This window comes from Bombyx mandarina, chromosome 01, assembly GCF_030267445.1.
Source record: "Bombyx mandarina strain Sakado chromosome 01, ASM3026744v2".
NCBI classification, from domain to species: Eukaryota; Metazoa; Arthropoda; class Insecta; order Lepidoptera; family Bombycidae; genus Bombyx; species Bombyx mandarina.
This window is the reverse complement of record NC_143208.1, coordinates 13423756-13449440: the sequence shown is the minus strand read 5'-3', so window position 1 is coordinate 13449440 and position 25685 is coordinate 13423756. Positions and strand designations below refer to the sequence as shown.

At 34.5% G+C, this 25685-nt stretch overlaps 1 protein-coding gene across 5 annotated transcripts in view; it reads right to left on the bottom strand.

Moving 5' to 3' along the window:
* LOC114245131 (uncharacterized) overlaps positions 1 to 25685 on the bottom strand; it is an 82023-nt gene that overhangs the window by 16240 nt on the left and 40098 nt on the right. For all 5 annotated transcript variants that reach the window (XM_028177150.2, XM_089730454.1, XM_028177151.2 and 2 more), the window contains exons 5-10: positions 14609 to 14765; positions 5180 to 5274; positions 3553 to 3716; positions 2644 to 2817; positions 2223 to 2343; positions 1608 to 1715 (exon numbers count right to left, since the gene is read on the bottom strand). In XM_028177150.2, the coding sequence (XP_028032951.2) occupies positions 1608 to 1715; positions 2223 to 2343; positions 2644 to 2817; positions 3553 to 3716; positions 5180 to 5274; positions 14609 to 14765 (819 nt within the window). The remainder of the gene's footprint in view (positions 1 to 1607; positions 1716 to 2222; positions 2344 to 2643; positions 2818 to 3552; positions 3717 to 5179; positions 5275 to 14608; positions 14766 to 25685) is intronic.

Here is a 25685-nt window from a genome sequence, read left to right as displayed (position 1 = left end):
CCTTAAAGTGAATTAGAGAATTACCAACTTGAATAGACCAATGCTTTTTACATAGAACATAAAACATAGAAATTTGATAGCAGAATTCAACCGTTTTAGCGGCTGTTTTAGCGAAATAAACTTCTGCACGAAACATAACTACCATAACAAAACAGTTAACAGAAAATTAAAAAGTTTCTATTTTATCTAAGCAATTATTTCTAATATTCGTTATACAATAAAACAAAATACAAAATCTATAAACATTAGTATTACACATATGGGAAGACTTTTGATTTTTTTTAGTCCTTAATATTTCTATTACATTTAAATTGGATAAATATGATACACAGACTAACTAGACAGGACAATGTTTGGAATACAGAGATAACTATTTAGTGGAGAAGATGATAGGCATAGAGGATTTCCACAGCAAACTGCATTTTGCACTATTTACACAGCGTTAGGTATCTACGTAAGTTTTAAGAATGGATGATGGATTCGGGTTTATTTAAAGTTTTACACACGAGTCGAAAGGCAGCGAAAATCCTTTTTTATTATACAATTGGTTTGATGTTTTCGTTTTCTTATTCCTCCAGTCCGTGAGCATTATCATGACGAATTTGATAAGTGTCTGTTTAAATTGTCATCGAAGTTATTCTATGAAATCACTTGGACGTTTCTTGAATACATTCATGCTGCAGCTATGGCGATTGTACTTGAGTCACAAGTAAAATAATATTTTGTGAACTTGGTCCGGATGAATTCAAACAGATTTTTGTTGCTCGGTGTTTTTGTGGAAGCACTCGGATGTGAATTTCATAGAATCATCCCAGGCTAATAATACAAGCCGCATCTATTTCAGTTTTATCTGCAGAGCTTTTATAACTGAGTTGATGTTTGACACGGAACGAAAACTTCAAGGAACTTAAAAACACTAGTCAACTGTTTATTCATTGGGTTAATGAACTATCGCTCAAACCAGGTAAGTCGATTCTTCATAAAATAGCTTCAGGGCAGTCTCTTTCAAATACACTATACTTAACAATAGTTAGGCCGATTAAATTGGAATATATCTTGAATGATTAACTTGGAAGACAATTTGATTTATATTGTATATTAAAGATTCTCAAAAAATTTTTTCATATCGGCTTCGTCGCATGAATATTCACTAATAACCTCGAAACGAATACGTAATTGTTTGTATAAATCAAACTTAGGTTTTTTTTTTCAATTACAGTTACTATGAGATTGATGCTTTGTGATTACAAACTCGACAATATAATAAAACAATAATAAGCAACGCGTAGTTAAGTGAATGCGAATCGAAGTCGATATAAAATACTTAAAGCGTTCTTAAGACGATGTCCAAGTGAAAAAATAATTTAAAACACAACTTAAAAGTTACAGATGTCGATTACATATACAAAACTAATATCAATACGTAAATTGTAATCCTTTAAAAACGTGATTTATAAATAACTAAAACATGTCACCGACAAAATAAAAAAGGAACTTAATATCAATTCACATGAAAATTAATACAAACAAATATTGTTAAAGTTGTATTACGTATCGCCTAAGTCGCTACAAATGCAGTAAATGTTTCATAGAAATAAAACACTCACGACTTCGTAGGATTCAATGATGTTTGACAGCATCTCGATTTTCTCGATCTCCTCCCGCTGCCGAATAGTACGGTTTATGTCGATCACGTAGTTCTTCGCAAATGATTCCTGTTCAAAACAAGCACACTATCATTATCACTATCACTATCATTAGTGTCTCCAAGAAAGGAGCCTGGGTTAACCTAGGCTCGGAACTGAATGGTAGGTTACGACTTTTTTGCCTTCGACTACAAGTGAGCATCATACAATTGGCTTATCCGATGGTGGGTGGTTCTGTCCATCATTGACGACAGGAATACTGTATCGGCCAAATTTTTATCTACCGTTGACGACCCTTCTCGAACTAAACTCGAAGAGGAGAATGCCACAGCACTCACTAAGCACTGATATATCATGACATGCTCTTCTTCAAAGAAGATCTGGAAGGAGTTCTTCGCAATAGGCAGTAATTTGATTATACCACCGGCATTGTCAATGTCTACGACGTTACCCCGTTGCCAATAAGTGGAGCAGGAGTCGTGTGGCAGCTAAGAAATTAATGTTTAGTTAAAAAATAAGTGATGTTACTATATAATTACTTATTACTAAAGGTTAGCTAAACCAAAGGCAACTAACCATTGCGATGAGTGAAGTTCGTTCCGGTTCCGTGTCAGTGTGTGTTATTATACGACGAATGATAAGCGCGTATTTAGTGAGTCTCTGCATTGGTTTCACCATTATATCCGACAGTTGCAGCCTGTTGGTAGGAAAAAAAATTTTTTTTTTACAATCTATCCACGTATAATATGATATTGTAATGATCATCCATATGTGGAACCATGCTCGTGGAACCAACTATAAGGAAATTATTTGTGTTTACTATATTATGTTGTATTACTTACTACAAGATGTATTTTCAAAATAAAAAAATAAATTAAATCATCTAAAAGACCAAAAATGACATACGAAAAACAAAACGTTGAAACCGTATCTATTTCCTATAGCATATGGCAAATAATAATAAAATACATATCACAATCGTTAAACTAATACTCACCGATTGCATGATTTATGAGCGTGACACCAGGAAATGTATGCAATAAAATCAGGGTTACTGGATAGAGAGCGAAAATAATCCAATGCTTTTGATTGAGTGTTGACGTATTTTTCATACGGGTAGAATAAATCACGGAAACGGCAGAAGCCGGGCGACATCAGTTCGGTGTTAAAACTGAAATAAAGATGTGTAAACGAAAATATTGTGGAATTTGAAATAGGCAGCTTCTCGGCTGTACCCTGGCATTGCTCAACATCAAATGGCCAGTATGCTCGTCTGGTTATTAGGGCTATAAAAAAAGACTACTTTTAATTTCCACCAATAACTTAGTCTAGACCAGTGTTGGGCAAACATTTTTAATGGCAGGCCACAAAGCTTAAGAAGTTCTAAAAGAGGGCTAGAATTATAGAAAAAATGCATTTTGTATTAAAGCTTTTTAATAAACAAAATACCTTTTACTATTACGCCTTGTTAGGTGTGTGAGACGTGAGGCGTGTGATAGATAGGTGAAAAGAATGGTTTTTTTCCAATAAATAAACTAATACCTGTGACGGACTGCCGAGATAATTATAATGATGGCAAGTTAATTATGAGATAATGAAAGCTTAAAACACCCCTGACGAATTTGAGCTTTCATTAAAAATTCGAAGATTTTCAGTTATAAACGTCAGATTTTATTTTATATTTTTATTTTAGGTCTAGACAGTAGGCCATTCACAAATCAGCAATAGGTACATAGGATAGTATCAACAGTGTGCGTTTTTTTTCGATTATACAAAATATCATCATTGGTGTATCATATCATCACATGTGTTTCAAAACCAAACAAAAATTATAAAAATAAATATATAACTTTACATTTGTTTAAATAATGTTTTCAAATTGCAAAAATACTCTATAAATACTAACGGTACTTTGTTCTGGACTGCATCGATGATCATTGGATAGAAGGTAAGCTCCCAGAAGTGAAGGCTGGCATTGAGGACGTCAGGGATGTTAGTGAAAAGCCTCTCAGTGTCCACTTCTAGCAGTTTACCCATGTCTTGCAGAGCGTGTGCAGCGGCTATGAATACCTAAAATAGAAATCGTAGTTAATATGTATTTAAGTTAGAAAATCTATGTTAGATTTTGTGGAAGATCCCTGTAAAAGTTTGTATGTGCGTTGCGTGCGTGCTGTTGCATCAAAATGAGACTTGGATCCCAAATGCAGGGGAAAATGCAGAACAGTCTGTTAATTCCCGAGTAATTGTTCTAACTACAGAAGTTGTTACGATTGATCGATAGGAAATCAAAGTCGAGTGTGTCTCTGGAGAATTCTGATGACAGGAAGACAACTAGCTCCGTTGCTCAGCAATACGCGGATCGTAAGCGAATTGCGATCCTTAGTTATTTCCGTAGTCCATTCGGAATGATTAGAACACGAATGAAAATTAACGTTGAGATCCTATTGCCTATGAACGAGCTTTCAAAGGTCAATTCTTCTAAGACTCACTACCAGTAAGAAAAATATGTTATATAATTATTTAATTAGAATTCCTATTAGAAAAGGAGAGCTTTGTAAAGCTGGAAAACTTTTATCACGAATAATCTTAAGTTCGAGTCTCAGAGTCTCCTTGGTCGGCTCTGTAGAGCGTACGTTTCAAATCCACCCGGATATCTTATAATTCCCAAAAAAGGCACGCAGTCCATTACCAAAGCGAACTAATCCTGCCGGATCCCGATTTGGGGATCGACGATCATAATCAGCAAAATCCAAAATCGAGATTGAAAATTGTTTTTTCGTCTCTTCTTTTTTATTGCACGTTAATTCTTAAAATCTTTAATGCGACTTAAGTGAGACTTAATGATAAACTTATGACTTATAATGAGTGAGAGATTGAACTTATCGATTTTTTTTTGTTGTTTGAATAATTTAACTACAACCTGCGATTCCAAAATTTACATACATTTGTACATAAAAAGAAAATCAGATAAGGAATTTTCAAATAAATATGCTGTCTAAAGGCGAATGGTATATCGGTAGCCGGCAATTTGATTTCCACTACAAACGTTCAATATCTGGGCATATGAGCCAATAGTATGAGGTGGCCTATTCAATTTGCATAGCAAAGTCATTGTCTACTTTGTAGTCAAAGGTTACTGACGATACGAAGGCATATAAAACAAATTCGAAAGTGGACAGTGCAGTTTCACGTAGCCCTTTGTGTCACACATATGCATATACTCTCGGGTATTTTAATTTGGAAAAAATGCTCTGAATGGGTTTCATTGCTCAATATAGGTTAATATTGTCTAAAATTCTCCGTCATTGACAGCGTTTATATTACTCACGGCTACCATATAACACGACCAGTTTTTGAGCAGTCATAATTACAATTCACTTGTGGGACTATTATATGATTTCTGTTGGCTCTGACGCGACCCATTGTTCGCGCGACCCTTAATACCCTGAAACCATGAGCTGTATGCATAAAGACATTGCTGTAGAATTCATTGTTAATGCGTTTTAAAGTAATCATTTAATTTTAGCACTTACCTCTACGATGGCGGTGAGGTGACGGATGTAAATACTTTCTGTGTTCACAAGTTCCCTGACCACAGCCTGCCTTGCTTCCTCATTAGAAGGTAGCTCTGTATCCACAAGTAACACCGTTATATTATTAATAATTGTTAGCCGTAACAACTTCATCATCCACGAAAATTAGGCAAGTACTTATTTTGGCCGTCTGATTGAATAATGTTTTACTCACATAGGTGTACTTAGTCTACTTGCCTAAATGATGACTTCACCCTTAGATAAAAAGATATGCGTTAATTGCACCTTAATATCGTGTGTCCTGTACTTCAAAAGGAACGAATACATTCATAACAAAAAACACAATAAGCAGAGTGAGTTCGAAACAGTCCCATTAGTTAGTATTAAAATATTGTTGTGATAAATGAAGGCAAAACAGCAAGCAACTAATTTCTGGAATCACATTGTGGCTTGGATGTGATCACCCCAAAGAGTTTCTCAAACCCTTCCTGGTATAAACAGTAATGGAGCTAATGTAGACCACAAATGAATGCCACTTTTATAACTTGGCTTCTGTCTACCACAATCAAGCAGCTCACGGCAGATATAGACCGTATAGTCTCCTACTGGCGTATAATATATACCAATACGTATATTACAGTTGTATATTCGATATCGTGGATTATCGATATCGAATACACAGATACTAGTCAAGTAGGAGTACACCAGAAATTGAAACAAAATAGCCTAGTATAAACATACTGACTCCAACTGAAAATTCAGACATGGTACATCAGTCAGAGCAACTAGCATCTTATCATTTGGATCAATAAGGCGAAATAGATTATTATGACTTGATGTTCATATTCAAATATATAACAAACATTTTCTTGGGAGAGGAAGCGAATGATGTTTTAGCGGCATTAATTAATGGAATTTTACTAGATTTTACTATAACTAGTGGTCCCCCGGTAATCGAAATTCGACTATAATTTATTGAAATTATAAGTTTGTACACTATCATGATTCTATTGGCCTAGATGCGTGTGTACGTCAAATACATGTTAGTGTGTGTAATATTTTTTTTATTGATTTAATGTCTTTTTTAGGCATAATTTAAAAAAATATTAACATTCTGCACTCCTTCTCTATATTCTCTATATATATGGAAAATTTCATATCCCTCTCTCAGTCCGCGATATTTTCGTAAAAAGGGGTACAAAGTTTTTGATTGACGTTTTAATATATATAGATAATGAATGTAAATATAGAAAAAAAAACCAGCCACAAATGCAATAAACGGTACGGTATTATCGTCATTTTATGTATGAAGCATATTTTTACAGCGGTCAGACATTCGTTAAAGGTCTGTTAATTTTATTAGCTTTCTATTATTAATTGCACGGTCGTTAAGCGAACCATACGATATAACGGTCAGTAATAGATGGTCACTATTTTATATAATGTGTATGTTTCGTTTATTAAGGTTTATACCAATAACACGAAATCAATTAATTGTTACCAAAAGTATTTTGATATTAATGAAAGCAAAGAAATTCCGTTAGTACTTTTTTGTTATTATTTGTACAATTTTATACATAAAAAAATGGAGACCAATATTTTTTTTATTTTTTTTTATTGCTTAGATGGGTGGACGAGCTCACAGCCCACCTGATGTTAAGTGGTTACTGGAGCCCATAGACATCTACAACGTAAATGCGCCACCCACCTTCAGATATAATTCTAAGGTCTCAGTATAGTTACAACGGCTACTCCACCCTTCAAACCGAAATGCATTACTGCTTCACGGCAGAAATAGGCAGGGTGGTGGTACCTACCCGTACAGACTCACTAGAGGTCCTACCACCAGTGAATATGAGTATACTCTGTTATTTTGCAAATATTAGCTACAATCCGTGAATATAAAGTAAAATTGAATAATATTTTTTTAAATTGATATAATATGAAAAATTAACTAGATTAAAAAGCCTATTAGTAACGGCTCATCTCATGCTAACCGGTTACCGAATTGTACTAAATCGTGAATGTCACCACTAAGCTTGATATTTTAAGTCTGGGTTCAACTTAAGCAATTATCATCTTAATTGTTTATTTAGAGCCCCACGATTCTTAGGTGTATACCATCGAGATATAATGTACTAGTTACTAGAGGAGTCACTCGAAACCAATATATGGTTCGGTTTATATTTTAATTATAACTAAAAAGCGCTGCAGCGCTAAAACAATAAATAGTAGTATAATCCATTTAATATAATCACGATGGCGTATACACTAAAAATATGAGTTCGACACAAACGCAGGAAAACGCAGGCAGAATTTTGGATGAATAAAAATAATAAGATTCGCGTTACAAACGGAAGTTGAGGAAGGCATAGTGGCCAGCAGTATATTTTAAATAGGGCAGTATTATTAATTTTTAATTTTGTGACAATATGCTGTTGATTATCACTTCTATCCTAAGTCAGCATTTAATTACAGTAATAAAATTAAACATAACGATAATACACTGTTGATAATTGACCGTTAGCAAATTAATTTAAATAGAAATTATGATCACCTAGGGCGATGGGATGAGAAACGAAATTACATAAAGAGCTCGGGGCGAATTCATAAAGAAACATTTATACGCAGGGTTCCGAATGAATCTCACAAAACTTCTAGTAAATAATATTGGTTACAATATTAGTATGAAATATTTTTAAAGTGTTACGTCGTGTTTGTACCGATGAATTTGAAACACGAAAAAACAAAACAACGTGGCGTTAATTCCATTTCAATTAGCTTACATTTCGACTTGCACTTAACTTGATCACAGTACATTCGTGTGAAACGATCATAAATGTATTTGAACATTTGGTTTCATGATAATGTTACAAGAACAACAAGCGCCTAAATATTCTCGTATAAACGAGACGAAATGAATATTCATGAATGATTTCGGTGTTGAAATGCTTCGATTTTTCACCCAAAACGATAGATGTTTCGAGGAACATTATTAAACACTCTAAACAGAGAAGACCAGGCAAATAAATTGTACAATATTTGTAAATGTTGTGTCGCAAATGTGATGATTAATGTACGAAGCGTCGAGTAGGCGGCCCGGGGGACAGATCGTGTGGAATACGGTTAAGGCGCGGCTCTTACTAACCATTTTAAAATATAAGGCTGCACGCGTTTCAGAATAACACTTTTGTCAACTTATCATCAACAAGCTATTCGAGTACTTTGCCGACGATAAGTCGTCGAGTTTAAAATCTATATATTAATACGTGGAGCAAAAACTTTGTACCCCTTTTTACGAAATTAGCGCGGACGGAGGAGTATGTTTCCCACACTTATAGGGAACATAGAGAAGAAGTGTATGACGCTAATATTTTTTTTAAAATTATGCTTTGAAAATACATCAAATCAATAAAGAAAACATTACACACACTACCATGTATTTGACACAACAAATACATATAAATATACTGTGTCAATTGTGAAACTTTTGTTATTGCTTAAAGTCTGTGGTCAAATTGAGAAAAGATTAATATTGTTTGTCTTTAATATTATTTATTTACAGTGTAGTTTTGGCGAAATCTGTATTATTATAGAAATATAATAGTGCTTGACAATAGAACCATAAGAATGTTTTAGCTTTTAATTTCAATTAATTATAGTCGAATTTCGAGGATCACTAGTTTACAATTAACGCGTGTAATAGTGATAAGTCACGGCTCATGAACACGAAATCGTTTAATCTTGTATTATCATTCCCATTATGTCACGTTAATAGCGCGTTTTTAGTTAATTATTACAAGTTCCGTGTAAATGAAACGAAGAAAGTCGTTTCAAAGTATAGTTAGTGATGGTTTAGAACGCGAAAAGCCTCGCGTGCGAAACACCTGGCGTGTGTGTACCTAATCAACTTGATCGATGCAAACTCACAAATATTGCTCATTTCAATGAACGTTAAATCAGCCATTATGCTTTAAAAGGTTTCTTACTTTCGTTCTACCCGAATTCATACATTCTCGATACGCAGAAATTCGTGTTCCTTTATTAACACGAACTCTAAAAATTGTTGAATGCCGATAGATTATAGCAAATTACCTCATACGACTCAATAACTCGAATAATTCGAAGAAATATAAAATACTAGCGACCCGCCCTCGCTTTGCTTCGGAAACTGTAATTTATTATTGATTTCTCCACTATTTAATGGATGTTATTATACATATAAACCTTCCTCTTCAATCACTCTATCTATTAAAAAACCACATCTAAAGCTGTTGCGTAGTTTTAAAGATTTAAGCATACATAAGGACAGACAGATATAGGGAGAGAGAAAGCGACTTTGTTTTATACTATGTAGTGATGAAGACAAAAAAATTAATGATTCTACAATATCGTCATTACAGCGCTAATATTAGTTTATGGCCAAATATTAGCAGTGTTTGTATGAATAGTTTACGTCAAACCTACATATTATTAAGGACTGTATAAGTTTAATTGTATTTTCTTAAAATTTATTTTGCGGACTGATTGATGGCTTTTTATTTAATCATACCTCTTGGTTCATCAAATAGAATAATCGATTAGAATATAAAAGGGCTTTCATGAAAGATTCTGCTCTTTGAAGTTGATTGGCAGAACGATCATTTTGTTTATTAATTGCTCGTCTCTTAGGTGCTCTTTATTCTCTCACTTAAATACGAGATTTGATTTCCGAATATCAGTATTACTTAGTAGACAAGTAGATAAAGTATGAAAACTGTGATCCTAATCTGTCCGTGATTTTAATCTACTTGGGGGTTTAATTAAGGACTGAACTACACAGGACCTGTTTCATCGGAATCGGCATCATAATCATACGGCTTCAAATCATAATGGTAGGCAGCGGCTTGGCTCTGCCCCTGGCATTGCTGACGTCCATGAGCGACGGTGACCACTTACCATCAGGTGGGCCGTATACTCGTCTGCTAACACGGGCAATAAAAAAAACCGTTGATCCGGGGTGAAATTTTGTTTTTAATTGCCTAGACGGGTGAACAAACTCACTTCTCAACTGAGGTTGAGTGGTGACCGGAGCCCATAGGCATCACAAAGTGAATACCGCCACCCTCCTTGAAACATGAGGTCTAAATCACAGTTGTATAGTATAATGGCTGTTCTACTCTTCATATTGGAACGCATTACTGTTTCACGGCGGAAGTCAAATGTGTATGTAACTTTATTACATTTTAATTGTGACTAGTGGTCCCCCGGTAGTCGAAATCCGACTATAATTAATTGAAATTATAAGTTTGTACACTATTATGATTCTATTCTCAAAGACTAATACTTCTATAATCACAGATTCCGCCAAGACTACACTTTAGACAAATATTAATAAATACAAACAATATTTGACCTGTGCTCAATTTGACCACAGACTATAAGCAATAAGAAAACTTTGACAATAAACAAATAGTATGCATGCGTGTGTGTGTCAAATATATGGTAGTGTGTATAATGTTCTTTTTATTAACTTAATGTATTTTTTATGCATAATTTAAAAAAAAATATTAGCATTTTGCACTCCTTCCTTATATTCTCTATGAGTGTGGGAAATTTCATACTCCTCCATCCGCGCAGTTTTCGTAAAAAGGGGTAAAAAGTTTTTGCTTCAGATTACGTCCAGGATCATAAATATTAAAATGTAAATATAAAAAAAAAACCTACACTTGATGCACAATTTACTCTCCGCAAGAAAGTGTATAAAATATTATGAGTACGTAAAACGTAAGAAAGGCGGGTTTTTCACTAACGTTTTCAGTATATAAGTACACAGAGTGCTCTGTTTAAATTGCTTGTACTTAGTTGTGAGAAATACTTATCTTATACTTACAACTTCGGCTTCAGTCGTGCTGTATCGAGATACGTATTTCAGTTTTTAGTGAAAATAGTTAACACGCAACCAATCGCAAATTTTCTCCCCGATATTCAAAAAAACATACAGAAAAAGTTTAGAAATAAATGGCGTGTCGTCAAACATCTAAGCTCTAACATGAAATATTTTTCGTAAACATCTTTACTACTGTATTATACTTGGTAAAATCCAAAAAAAATATGCTGTTTTTGTAAAGAGAATGTAATACGCTTTGAAGTTTTATTATGAGGCATGAATAGAAAGGTCTAGTAGGTACACAACGGCTACGGAGCCGCTATCTGCTACAGGTACTATATAAAATTAAACAAGGCTGTACATTAACGCCCACGGCTGAGCATTATTCAAAGAGGTAAGTTAAAGAAAATCCGTTTGTGGATTAAAGCATTCGCTTAAGTTACACGAACGAATTAATTCGTCGGTATTTTTGCTGTCAAAGTCGGTGACCCTGTCTTAGCCGTTTTTGCGACGAAGTATTGCCCTTCTACAAATAACCACCGAAATTTACCATTAAAAGTGCTCGATAAATTTTAGTCGTTCATAAAAGCGTGTCTCAAAATGAAAAATATATCTCTGGATTGAGCGTTTTCGTTTAGAATGAATGAAAATGTAATCTTGATTTTGGGCCTGCACAGAAAGACGAAAAGGCTTTATTATAAGATAAGTGGCTTCTGACAAAACGCTCTTGATCATTGATCTCATTGATTTTATGCTCAGACGATTCATTATTTAGAAGATATGAGTATTGCATCGTCCGTCACTACATACATTTGAACTCTACAACAAGGAGATCTAACCTAGAACTGTTTAAGTGTTTCGAGTAGAACATATACAAGGCCAAAACGATATATCTAGAACCGATAAAATATAACTTTCACGAAGACTGATTTCGATTGAGAATCGAACTCTAACAGCGATACTATTGCGTTAAGGGTAAGTTGTGAGCCGGCATGAACCGGTATTTTCCGATATACTTCTGCAGCGAGGAACCCTTCCCGGTCTAAAGGGCGGCACGTTATTATAATGCAACTCGAACTTGACGTCATATCTAAAAAAAGACAGCTTTCACGCTCTATTATCTACGAGCCCCGCTTATAATTTTACATCAAGTGGGTTATGAGCTTGGCCGCCCGTCTGTGGTAATAAAAACAAACTCCTTACCACATTCACGTGATGTATTACGTATTTTTGTGTTAACGTACTTAGGTAAGCATTTAAAGTGTTGATTTCTACATTGGCTCTCGCTATTGCTTGAGTAAAAATGAACAAATTCTATTATAGAACTTTCAATGGAAGCGAAAATTTCAAAGAAATCCCAGACTGTGTTGTATAGATTAATTTTTTACTGGTGGTAGGACCTCTTGTGAGTTCGCACGGGTAGGTACCATCACCCCGCCTGTTTCTGTCGTGAAGCAGCAATGCGTTTCGGTTCGAAGGGTGGGGTAGCCGTGGTAACTATACTGAGATCTTAGTACTTATATCTCAAGGTGGGTGGCACATTTACGTTGTAGATGTATATGGGCTCCAGTGACTACTTAACACCAGGTGGGCTGTGAGCTCGTCCACCCATCTGAGCAATATAAAAAAAAATTGTTTTGTTTTAAATCAATCAATTTACGTTTTACATGTATGTTGCCTCGACACTACAATTTTTGCGGCATTTTTTAATGGCTATCCTGAATAAAATGCCGCAAACACAGGACGCTGGTACGTTGGCGAACGTCTTACAATATATTCAATGTTGTGTGGAAAATGGTTCAATAAAACTCGAGTGGTTCTATTCTTCTAAACGGTACATTTAATAAAAAAATCTAAATATGTATTTGGCTCTGTTATTAAGGAACCGCTTAGGCTCCAGAGTTCGTACAGTTACAGCTGCAGAATACGAACCCTGAAAGGACGGGCATACACGAAAAGGCTAATGCGCGTTTTCAGTTAGAAACGATTGGCCTTACCTATAATATATTCAGAAGGCACTTACCAAAGAAATTCTGAATAACTACACGCCACACATCTACGTGCTCCCAGTGCTACATACTTTAATATGAAAATGCCCCTAAACGCTTAGAATAAAGATGTTGATAGATTGGCGCATAAAGTTTTTATTATTATTTTTATTGCTTAGATGGGTGGACGACCTCACAGCCCACCTGGTGTTAAGAGGTTACTGGAGTCCATAGACATCTACAACGTAAATGGGCCACCACCTTGAGATATAAATTCTAAAATCTCAGTATTAGTTACAACGGTTGCCCCACCCTTTAGACCGAAACGCATTACTGCTTCACGGCAGAAATAGGCAGGGTAGTCAGTATAAAGTTTTTCGATTTTAGTAATATTTTCTTTGAATTTGTTTACTGACCACATCGCATTAAAATTCAGCATCACATAGTTAAATCCTAAGACATATTGTGATTTACTTCAGCACCATTATTTGACAGACCTATAAAGCTTTAAATCAATATTAAAACAGTATACTAATTGATTAAAAAAAAAAACTTCTGTTTGTTGAAAAAAAATTAATTAATGTGAATGAATTTAAAGTTGAGCGCATTATCGAATATTTTTTAGCTCACCAAAATTAGCACATTCATTGTTATTTTATTATACAACTAGACGCATTCTGGGTTAGTTCAAATATTGGCACTAGAGACCATCACTAGCATTGCATATTAAGTTTATAATTGCTTGTATTGCATTAAGCAATTTATTACTCTTTTCAGGAATTACAGTTATTACAGCCTTTCTAAATTATTTATAATAATCTGATCCAAGCAAAATTTTGACATTTGGTGTAAAAATTATATTGGACCCATATAATTAATTAATTTCCTCGGCATTATAAAAAGTGAATTACTTAAAATACATACCAGTTTCGTTTCATTTCAGATACCGACTAAAATCTAAATAAAACTTTTTTTTTTATTGCCTTTGAAGGCAGACGAGCATACGGCCCACCTAATGGTGCGTGGTTACCGTCGCCCATGGACTTCAGCAATGCCAGGGGCAGAGCCAAGCCGCTGCCTACCGCTATAAGCCGCTGCCTACCGCTCCAAGCCGCTGCCTAACGCTACTTTTAAAAATGTCTGAATGATTTTAGGGTATAACTTTGAAAATAATTATTTAATTTACCACACACAAAAAGAGGTCGTATTCACCAGAAAATTAAGATGGTCTCGTAATTACAATACTTATGAAACTTCGGTAATTGTTACTTGATATTTTTGATACAAAATTTAGAATCATTACTAGAAGTTTCAAGTGGAGCGGTTCGGCCTCGCCGAGGAGTCCCCCACTTATGACTCATTATTATTATTATTTTATTTTTTTATTGCTTTGATGGGTGGACGAGCTCACAAACCACCTGATGCTAAGTGGTTACTAGGGCCCATAGACATCTACAGTGTAAATGCGCCATCCACCTTGAGGTATAAGCTCTAAGGTCCCAAGTATAGTTACAACGTCTGCTCCACCCTTCAATAATTTTAATGCGATTTTTATGTCAAACTAATACTCACTTTTGCAATCGTATACTTGTTCCAGATTCGGCGGCTCTTCAGCCCACACGAGGTAATCGAAGGCTTCTTTGCATATGTTGGCGAGTGCAAATCCCCTGATAGGTGGGACCCCATTTTTTGTGAATTCGGTAAGTAGGGCCGATAGTTCGAAGTTCGCCTAAAATCACAAATCTTATTATTACACATAGTTCATATTGATTTTCGTGCCAGGTCTGATAACATTTTGAGTCTGCTCTACAAAACGAGAGCTCATAGACTAAGATGAGACAGGCAGTTATATTAGAAAAGAAAAGAAAAAATTGACCAGTTTAAACAAACCTTACGAGTTTTGTTATTCGAAACATAATAATATATTGCTTCTCGTTACACGCAGCCCTATTGAATTTGTCTTATGAATTATCAGTGTGATCAGTTGATAGTTTAGAATTCATGGAAGTGGCACAGAGTAAAAAAAAAGAAAACTTTAAAAATAAGGGAACAAATAGCGGTCTTATTGCTTAGAATGAACTGTATCAGGCAACAGAATAGAAATTCATTTTTACATTAAAAAATGTAATGTAACTACAGTAAATATGTCAGTTTTTAGTTCGCAGCTTTCTGTTTGTAAGTCAGTGTGAACGAATAGCAATTGGTTTAGAAAGTTCTCGAAAATTTATGTGAATTCCTATAATGTTAACGTTAAATTAGTTTTATTCAATTTCAATTAAAATAAAAGTTTAATACCAAACCACTCAAAAACTCAAAAATATTTCAATAACTTATTAATAAATATGATCTAGCACTTGAAGAAATAGGTGAAACTTACAGCCGTATCATTTGTTCCTGTTTGAAAAGTTCTGCTTAGGACACAAATAAAATAAACAAAATACGGTGTAATAACACGCTAATTAGTTAATAACTAGTGATCCCGCAGTAGTCGAAATTCGACTATAAATAATTGAAATTGTAAGTTTGTACACTATTATGATTCTATTTTCAAAGACTTCTATAATCACAGATTTTGTCAAGGCTAATAGAAAAATATTAATAAAGACAAACAATATTTAATTTAATTTCAATTTGACCACAGACGTCAAGAACAAAAGTTTGACAATAAATAAATAGTATGAATGCGTGTGTGCGTCAAATACACGGTAGTGTGTGTAATGTTTTTTTTATCGATTTAATGTATATTTTATGCATTATTTAAAAAAAATATTAGCATTGTACACTTCTTCTCTATATTCTCTATAAGTGTGGAAAATTTCATACTCCTCCGTCCGCGCAATTTTCGTAAAAAGGGACACAAAGTTTTGGCTTCACGTATTAATATAATATAGATAATGCTGTAGCATTGCACCAATTGCCATTAATAGTCTATCAGTTGTTAGAAGTTACTTAAGTTAATATTACCTTACCAAATTTTTTTTTTATTTCTTTGGTGGGTGGACGGGCTCACAGCCCACCTGGTGTTAAGTAGTTACCGGAGTCCATAAACATTTACAACGTGAATGCCGCCACCCATCTTGAGATATGAGTTTTAAGGTCTCAGTATAGTTACAAAGGCTGCCACACCCATCAAATCGAAACGCATTAGTGCTTCACGGCAGAAATAGGCGGGGTGCTGGTACCTACCCGTGCGGACTTAAGAGGTCCCACCACCAGTAAAAAATATTTTGGTTTTACTGTTAGTTTGTAAGAAGCCTGAAATAAATAAATAGTCATAAAATTATAATTTTACGACGATTGTGTACATGCGACGAGACTTTCTCATTTAATAAATCTTTCTAAATAAAAACTTTTGCACGAACTCTACAATTGAATGGTAGAGTTCTTAAATTGTCCAAACTAATATATTATTCGATTCACGTTTTATTTTTAAAGCACGTTTCAATAAGTAAACATTTTACATTTCCTTCGTCCTTTATTCTGAATACAATTTCCTTATCCATACGGTAAAACGGGATGTAATCCAACTATACAGAAGAGCTGACTACGGAACAATACACATCCTCAGACGGTATTTTGTAAATAATTACCACTATAAAATATAATGCGTTGAATTCTAATGGAACTTTTGTTATTTAGGTTAATATTGAGGTCATTTTAATATCTTGATCGCTAATGAGCCGGTCCCATTAAAAACTTTAGTTTCACTGTGGTGTTCACTTCCTGACTCTCAAGCTCTTCATTAGTACATCTCTTGAATGCACAACACGTCAGCGACGTCTTTAAATTACGCTGACTAAGCCAAGTGAGGGCCGCGCCTCATTGTCATGCCGTTAACTCCTCTCATTACTGTCTCATATGAATTAGGGTTGTAGTGTTTTACTAGCTAGAGTATTATTCTTCGAGGCTCATTGGATATTATTAATGTTAACGGCTTTTTTTTGTTCCTACCTAAGCTGAGAGCCTTGAAATGCTATATCAGCGTCGCATTAACTAGTAGGTAAGCTCACGGGGCTCAAACCTGACGACGTTGCTAACACGAACCATGGCAAGAGCCGTGCTTCGCAGAATCTACCATCGGATCGGAAACGCGACCCACTGAGAAGATCCGGCGAGAAACTCAGTGGGCTGTGTCTGAGGGTTAATTTACTCGACGACCGCAAATCTAGTTATCATATTGATGCATACTCGTATTATTGTCCTTAGGTATGATTTGGGAAATCTTTAAAAAAACTTTTTAAGCATAATCTTTCGTAATACCGTCTAAATATGCTATGAATACATACTGAAGATAATCTGCGTGGAATACCATGAAAATAAAATTAATTAAGTTTTATCTTCATTAATTATAAATTAGGGTCCACAAAGACGGAGATCAACTAGGGTGACTTTTGTTAAATCAAAGCAAACTGAATATTCATCTATATTTTAAGATTTTGACTTAATTTAATGGAATGTTCGAGAAACGATTGTTAATTAGAATTAAATTTAAATTTACTTTTTACCTTTTTTTTTTAATCAATCAGCTTCGATATCTGATCGTCACTTTGGAGATATACATAAAAAGAGATACAAAAAAACCATAAAAATATCTGTATGAGTGTTTAAGGATTTTAAAAATCAAAAAGATGTGTGGTGTCGAGGGACACCGGATAGGAACGAAGCTCCTTATTACAAAAATATTAATTTTAAGTTCTATTCGAGGTATACAGAAAATAATTATACGGGTATACATTTTTTATTATGATTTTTTTACTGATAAAAAAAAAACTACTTTACAAAGTTATCAACTTTATTTTATTCACAATGATTTATAAAAGATATATAATAAAAATATGTAATTTTTTGTACGTTATTACAAAGTTAGGTCGTACACTGTGTGCATTACTAATAAAAATCTTACGTTACGGACGCTTTTTCCCGGTTAGGGTACCCCTCCGCATCGTCCCATAAGGAACTTCGTTCCAAAAAAGTAATCCAAAGTATTGTAGTGTCAGACCGGTTTGCGAACAGCACCGAATAAAGTAAATTAAAATTAAATGTTTCACACTCAACAACCCGAAGCTAGGCTCCTTCTTCCCTGTACCATTAGTACTGGAAACAGATAAGACATGCTTCGGCAATACATGTTTCGAACATAAAAATCCATTGCTTTGAACTTAGAATCATACTTTTGTCATATATACCACAGCCGTGAGTTATTCTAGCATCGTTCTTCGGTTGCGTTTGTCTTAATACAAAATAATACAAATTACTCTAATTAAATATATATAGGTACAGCGGGCAGCAAAAGTTTATATGTAGCAAAAAATAATATGAATATAAAATTAACGCCACCGCTTTTTATTGGGATATTACTAATTAGTGGTAGTTTAGTATTATTTTATTGGAGAGCTGATTGTTCTATTATATTGTTTGTTATACATATTAGCTATTTTAGCTTCTGAAATGTTTGTCCTATTTCATGTCCCATGTCTCAACACCAGCCAAAATCGATTGTTCTTTTTGGAAACACTTTTATTTCTTAAGGTCTCGTTTTCTAGACTGTACTATTATGCATTTTTTTAATCCAAAAAATCTCTACATCGATATCAAACTACAATATTCAATAGAACGAAATACAATTTGAAATGTTCAAATTGATTCATACCACGGATATCCGATTTTGTGTCTCCAATTTCTGCTAATTTAAATACTTTTTATAGCTAAAGTATATGCGTTGCGCGCTTTTAAACGAAAAAAAGAACGCGTTGCATCTACGGTTTCAGAAAAAAACGAAGAGAAAGTCGTGCAGACTTTGCTGTACATTGCGGATCTACAAAATGTAAATAAAGATTAATTGCCACTACATTCGGACATGCGAAACTGTCCATTTCCACTTTACAGTCTAAATCAAGTAAATAAAACATTTCTGTTAGTTCGATTACGCCGAAGCAAATGGCCAATAGAAACTCGCTCATGTAATTCATAATGTCGATAAGTTGCCGATTGCGAATAATTTTATGACTACCGTCTATTTTGAACCCCTGCGTTCGTCGCCACTGCATTTATAAGTATAGGTCTCAAACGCATCTGGAATGAATTCTCCTCTACGGTGTTTCCTAAGTGTTAAAAAATGTCTTTCTGCAAACGGGGTTTGTGCAGAGTACTCAGTGGTAGACAGCTTGATTGGGATAGGACTTGACTGAGGCTATGGGATTGATGACATCCATGAGCGACGGTAACCACTCACCATCAAGTGGGTCGTAAGCTCGTCTGCATAAAAAGGCAAAAAAACATTCATCCGATTGTGAATAAACTTGATATTCGTACGATAGGAAGGGGGGCCCTAGTAGTTTAAATCATTGTTTTTCATACAATTAGCAAGTAGACGAGTTTCTTTATTATTATTATTTTTTTTTTTATTGCCCTTGTAGGCAGACGAGCGCACGGCCCACCTGATGGTGAGTGGTTACCGTCGCCCATAGACTTCAGCAATGTCCGGGGCAGAGCCAAGCCGCAGCCTACAAATGCCTATTAATACGATTTTAGCTTCTGACGTATGTATGTTTGTAATGGAATCTTTGAACATAATTTTGACCCCCTTCAAAACGTCGAAATTTGGTATACTTATTAAGGACGATGACAATTCAATATTTAAAAACAAAAATTTTGAATTTTTTTTTGAGAAAATTGAATTTCAACTAATAATTAAAAAATAAAAAATAGTTTAAAAAAACTAACGCTTCTATTTTTTTGTTGGATTTTCTATAGATGCGTATTTTGTTAGTTTTTTTAAACTATTATTTATTAATTTTTTACTACTTTCTCTTTTGAATTAACGTATTAGTGAAGCACGATCTCGGTTCACTGTCAGTATCATTGATTGAGTAGTTTCTGCATGAAAGAGTAACAAAAATCCATCCATTCGCACAAACTTTTATGTTATTAGTCTATTGGCTGCACCCATTAAAAGTTATGACTGAGCCTTATTCGGATTTAAAAGTTTCATACAAATAATGTCAATGCAATAACGTTCTCACCGCGTCGAGTTTTTATAAAGCGATTTTATTTGTCAGTTACAACTATAGCTGTACCCGTCCGCTTCGCTGGGCATTTAAAATTAACATTATTATTTCCTACCCCCACAAAGATTCTCATCATTAACGCCCCCGCAACTGGTGTAGGAGTCCAACACTCATATAAATATTAGCCTATCCATTAAGTACATGTATTTTGTATATGGATACAAAGTTTCAAGTCAATCGTATGCATGATTCAGTAGTTATAACGGAACATCCGTAAAAATCACTATAGATTTTTAAATTAGTATAGATTACATTAATTATTTACACTGAAGCCTACAAATTTTTTTTTTATCGAATACGGAATGTTATGGACAAATCGAAATAATCGTAGTTCATTAATTCAAACTAAAAGACTAATTTGCTAACCCTAATTGATTTTTATTGCACTATATTCATAAATAATACCAAAACGTATTATGAAGAAAGCAAGCGAACGCCGAAAAAAGCACATCTTTCTGGTTGGTTATTGGGGTGCTTTTATTATCGTTCGTACAAGGGTCATAATTTTGTTAACGTTCTCATTAATTCATGTCGAGTTCGTGACAGTGGCAACAGTCTCCACTTCGATAAAGCGGCACGACACGAGAACCCTCTCATCGTGGCCGCCGGTAACTACATTCCCGATCCTGCGGACAGAATGGAAAGCAGTCGACGTCGCCCAAAACACGTTATCTCGGATCCTCCCGATCCACTAACGGTGCTTTTAGGTACTTCAAGCACCGGTCACCGTTCTCGTCGAACCCGTCGCTTGCGACGAAGGGCTCGACGAGTAAATTAACTCTCAGACACAGCCCACTGAGTTTCTCGCCGGATCTTCTCAGTGGGTCGCGTTTCCGATCCGGTGGTAGATTCTGCGAAGCACGACTCTTGCTAGGGTTCGTGTTAGCAACATCGTCAGGTTTGAGCCCCGTGAGCTCACCTACTAAAGTTAGGGTTACGCTGACATAGCCTCTCAAGGCTCTCAGCTTAGGTAGGAAAGAAAAAAAAAAAAAAAAAAAAAAAAAAAAAAAAAAAAAAAAAAAAAAAAAAAAAAAAAAAAAAAAAAAAAAAAGGCAACAGTCTTTTGAGAATCATATCGAGCAAGATCGAGGGACTGCTGATCAATAGCCTTTGCATTAGGCACTTGGAAGGAGAAAAAAATAAAATAATAAATGTAATGGTTTAAAATGTATATATATAATGAGAGTTATGTGTTAGATTTTTTAAGTCACTAACATAGATATAAGTAATTACTACTAACAAAATGTTATGGTTTTAAAAAACAAAACTGAAATAAAGAATTAATAATAATAATAATAATTACATGATGCGATTTCATTTTATTACTTTTTATTACATGGGAGAGCAAAAACTTCGAAACGACGACTTATTACTTAGCTGGAATGTATTAATTAGATTAAAATCGTTTTGAAACATATGTGATGAATGTATAAGTATATGTCACGCACTCTTTTTAATTAATTGAAAATATGATAAACGATTAGATTTTTGCTGGTTTTATTATATATGACTTCCGAAGCATCAAATAGGTAGTTACTATGATTGCAGAAGATTATTAGATAAATTACCAAACAAAAGTAATTAATCAGGACGTAAAATTGTAGTTAAAAACTGTGGCTATTAAATGTCTGAGGTTCGCGCTACATTGACTATGTAAATTAATAAAACTAGTACCTTTCTTTTTTTATTGCTTAGATGGGTGGACAAGCTCACAGTCCACCTGGCGTTAAGTGGTTATTGGAGCCCATAGACATCTACCACGTAAATGCGCTACTCACCTTGAGATATAAGTTATAAGGTCTCAGTATAGTTACAATGGCCGCCCCGCCCTTCAAACCGAAACGCATTACTGCTTCACGGCAGAAATAGGCAGGGTGGTGGTACGGACTACAAGAGGTCCTACCACCAGTAATTAGGCAAATTATAATTTTGCGGGTTTGATTTTTATTACAAGATGTTATTCCTTCACCGTAGAAGTCAATCGTGAACATTTGTTGAGTAGGTACGTATTATATTTCATTAGAAAAATTGGTACCCGCCTGAGATTCGAACACCGGTGCATCGCTCAACACAAATGCACCGGACGTCTTATCCTTTAGGCCATGACGACTTCAACTTATATGAAACATTTAAAATTATTATATACTGTACTTCTATTTTTTTATAATATTATTCATATATAAAATATGTTATTATTATGTTCATTTTAAGATCGAATCCATTATGTAGCAATGTTACGAGTTTACAAAAAAATCAATGGTTTTAAATTTAAAACTCGTAAATCTATATTAATGAAGAAAAAAACGTACGATAGTTTTGTTGGGCTAGTTTAGAAACTTCCATAATGATCGATGATCGATGGTGAAAATGATGGCACGAAGCTCTCTGTATACATCACTATCGATGTAATGTTGACCTTATTACCGAGTGCCCTTTATATTTGACATTTAATGACTTACAACAACCGAATATATAGGCCCTTTTCAGCGATCTTATTAATGTCTAAAGATGACACCTTCATTGCATATTTAATGATCTCTCAACAAAAGCCCTCGTCACAATATCTTGTGTTGTAGCAGAAAGTGTGTTTTTTGAACATGTTTATGATTATATAATGACTAACAAGAACTCAAAGACACTAAAGCGTGAATGCCAACTCTCACCTTGAGGTATGAGGTCGAGGTTTCAACTAGATTAGAATCGCGGCAATTGTACCCTTCAAGTCGGAACGCATGATTGCCCCGCGGCAGGGCTGTAGTGTGACCTGTGCGAACTTGTATGGGCTTAGAACACGCTTTTCCATCGGTACTCAGAATAGATTGAGAGGCAGAGATTTATCAAGAAAAAAAAAAGCACAGTATGCTAATGAAAAAGGATGGAAGATATCTCGAAGAATCTGAATCATAAATTTATCCTGACGACTATTACTTGGCAAACTCATTAACTTTAATTATAGTTGCACTGAAGAACAACTTTATCGTTTATAATGTTGAATGAAGTCACAAATTATTGAACACTAGATCCCATTTATGCCTTAAGAACTTATGCCTAATGCCTAATTACATATTACTGTCGTTTTTTCCGTCTGATTGGCTTTAACCCCTTTGATGCATGAATATTAGTTACCTAAGAAAATATTCCCATTGGCCTTGTGACCTACAACTATTGTCTTCTTCATTAAATGATATAGTAACCTCTTGTGATATTATCTCTTGTATTGTATGCATTGCGTTTTATATATTATATGCATGTAGATATGAATTGACCGTTCTTTTTTCGTCGCAAATACCATAACAACATACAATATCCCTCAAACCTTTGACGTGTTTATTGTATGTCTATTTACGTGGATATGTCCGTCACTAGCAAAAATATATTGTCTAGTCTAATCTCGGACTCCGACATTGAAGCAGGTCGGGAAATCGTTAATTCAGGTGAAAAGGTTTTTGATAAAACAAAAATACTGTAGAATGACAACGTCACGTTTATATAAAAGGAACATAGTATTCGAGTGGTTTGGCTTATTCCCAATACTTTTAAAAAAAATTCTAACATCGTATAAGAAATTTTATGTATAGGCGTAATGACGTTGCTTTCGAAGAATAAAATTATTACTGGGGTATAGTAGATAGAATCATTGCACACCTTTCATAATTTTGCTGTTTCCTTCGACGAGACAATTACCCACATATTTAAATTTCTAATGCTCAACAAAGCATGCAACAGGATGAAGATAAATTGATAGAGAAATAATAAGCAATACCTTACTAATTTTACATGGTTATCTACAGAAATAAGATGTTTCTAATAAGCATGATTTATGTTTGAAATCACAGAGCGCTTAAATCAAGGATATGTACTTAAACAATGAAGAGCGTGCTAGAAAAATTAAACTTGAATGTAGAGAGCGCGTGCGACGTGGCACTTTGCCAGCGAGGTTTCATATGCTGTGCATAACTCACTCACTACGTCACAGCTCACACTCCACATTCGTTACAGCTTTATTCGGCTGGAGTCGCAGATGAATTGCTTGAAAAACAAAGAAGATAAAAAAGTAAGGATGTGAAAATGAGCACTATAGGATACGGTGCACAAGTAGTTTATTTTGACAAGCGGTGTGGCCTATGGCACTGAGGGGATCACTGTCACAAATAAGCACTTACATGAGGCTCCGCTCTCACAGAAACTGGAGAATGAGTAGCCGACAGGGTGCCGATCTCGGTGTGTGCCATTTTATACTGTTAAAGTCTAGGGCACGTCACACGTTTGAAACATGTTGCGAAAACAATCTTTTCAACGATTGATATAGAAATGCTCCATAGCAAATGACCTGCGTGAACAAATGTAAAACAATTTTCAATTTTTAACAAGACGGAAACGAAAAGGAAAAGACAAATAAGTTAAAAGCACCAAATAAAATAAAATTAAATAGCATACTTTCACATTTATATATTGATCGATAAGATAGATATTAATGATTGTTGTAGTGTTCGTTAGGCGATATAAATTTTATAATTATTATTATTTATATTTATTTATAAGTTTTTATTAAAATATATTATTTTAAACGACGGTTATTTTAAAAACGATATGTATTATAATACAAATTACATAATTGATCGCGCAATGAACAGTGTGATGTTTATTAATCAACCTATAGAAGGAGTGAATCAAAAAGAAGGAAAATATGCATTTTTTTTTCATCTAATTCGAACATAATTGTGCGGCTAGCAGCTAAGTAATTTTGTTTTCATAATTACAACCATGAAATTAACAACTAATTTTCGTTATGTTTTTCATAATCCGCAATTTTTTTCATGACATATTAATTGTTGATTTATTTAATTTTTTATGAAGGAGGCATTACTGGTGACCTTTCGAGTTTCCCCAGTACAGGAGGATGAGCACGGGCTCGGCAAGGAGGAGTGGGATTTGGTAACAGCTGCCGAGGGCCTGTGAAGGAAACCTAACAGCTCAAGGGCACCTGCTTCGCGGATACATCTACTACCGGATCGGAATCGCGGCCCTCTGAGAAGATCCGGTGAGAAACTCAGCGGCCGTTTATTTATATTTCAAGCTGGAATGTCGGTTAATGATTAAGTAATAATTTGACCGTTTTTTTAATTCAAGCAGTAAATTCTATAATGTATCAATGACACGAATATCTTTATTTGAATGCATTATTATATTTAATATTTATTTATCATACGTTTACTTATACAAACAGGCAAATAAAAAGACACAGCTTCATCAAATATGGCTTTTTGCCGATTTAATTACTGCGTCACTAATAAGGCGGTACGATATGAGTTTTCTCGTTTATTAATTGGCAGCCCGTAGACGAGGTCAATTTCATTAATACTACCATATTTCATTACTTTAACCGACTAAAATATAATTTGAATAAATAATTAAGAGTTTAAATTCTTTTTGTTTTTCAAATACGCGCATGGCGTCATCAATGCTGCGATTGACACCAGCCAAGCCTATCTTTAAGTTAGTATTCATTTTGGAACCATTTAAATTGATCGAAGCGATGTATTTTCTTAATTGTTCTTGTTTCCGGCCTGTTAACATGATGG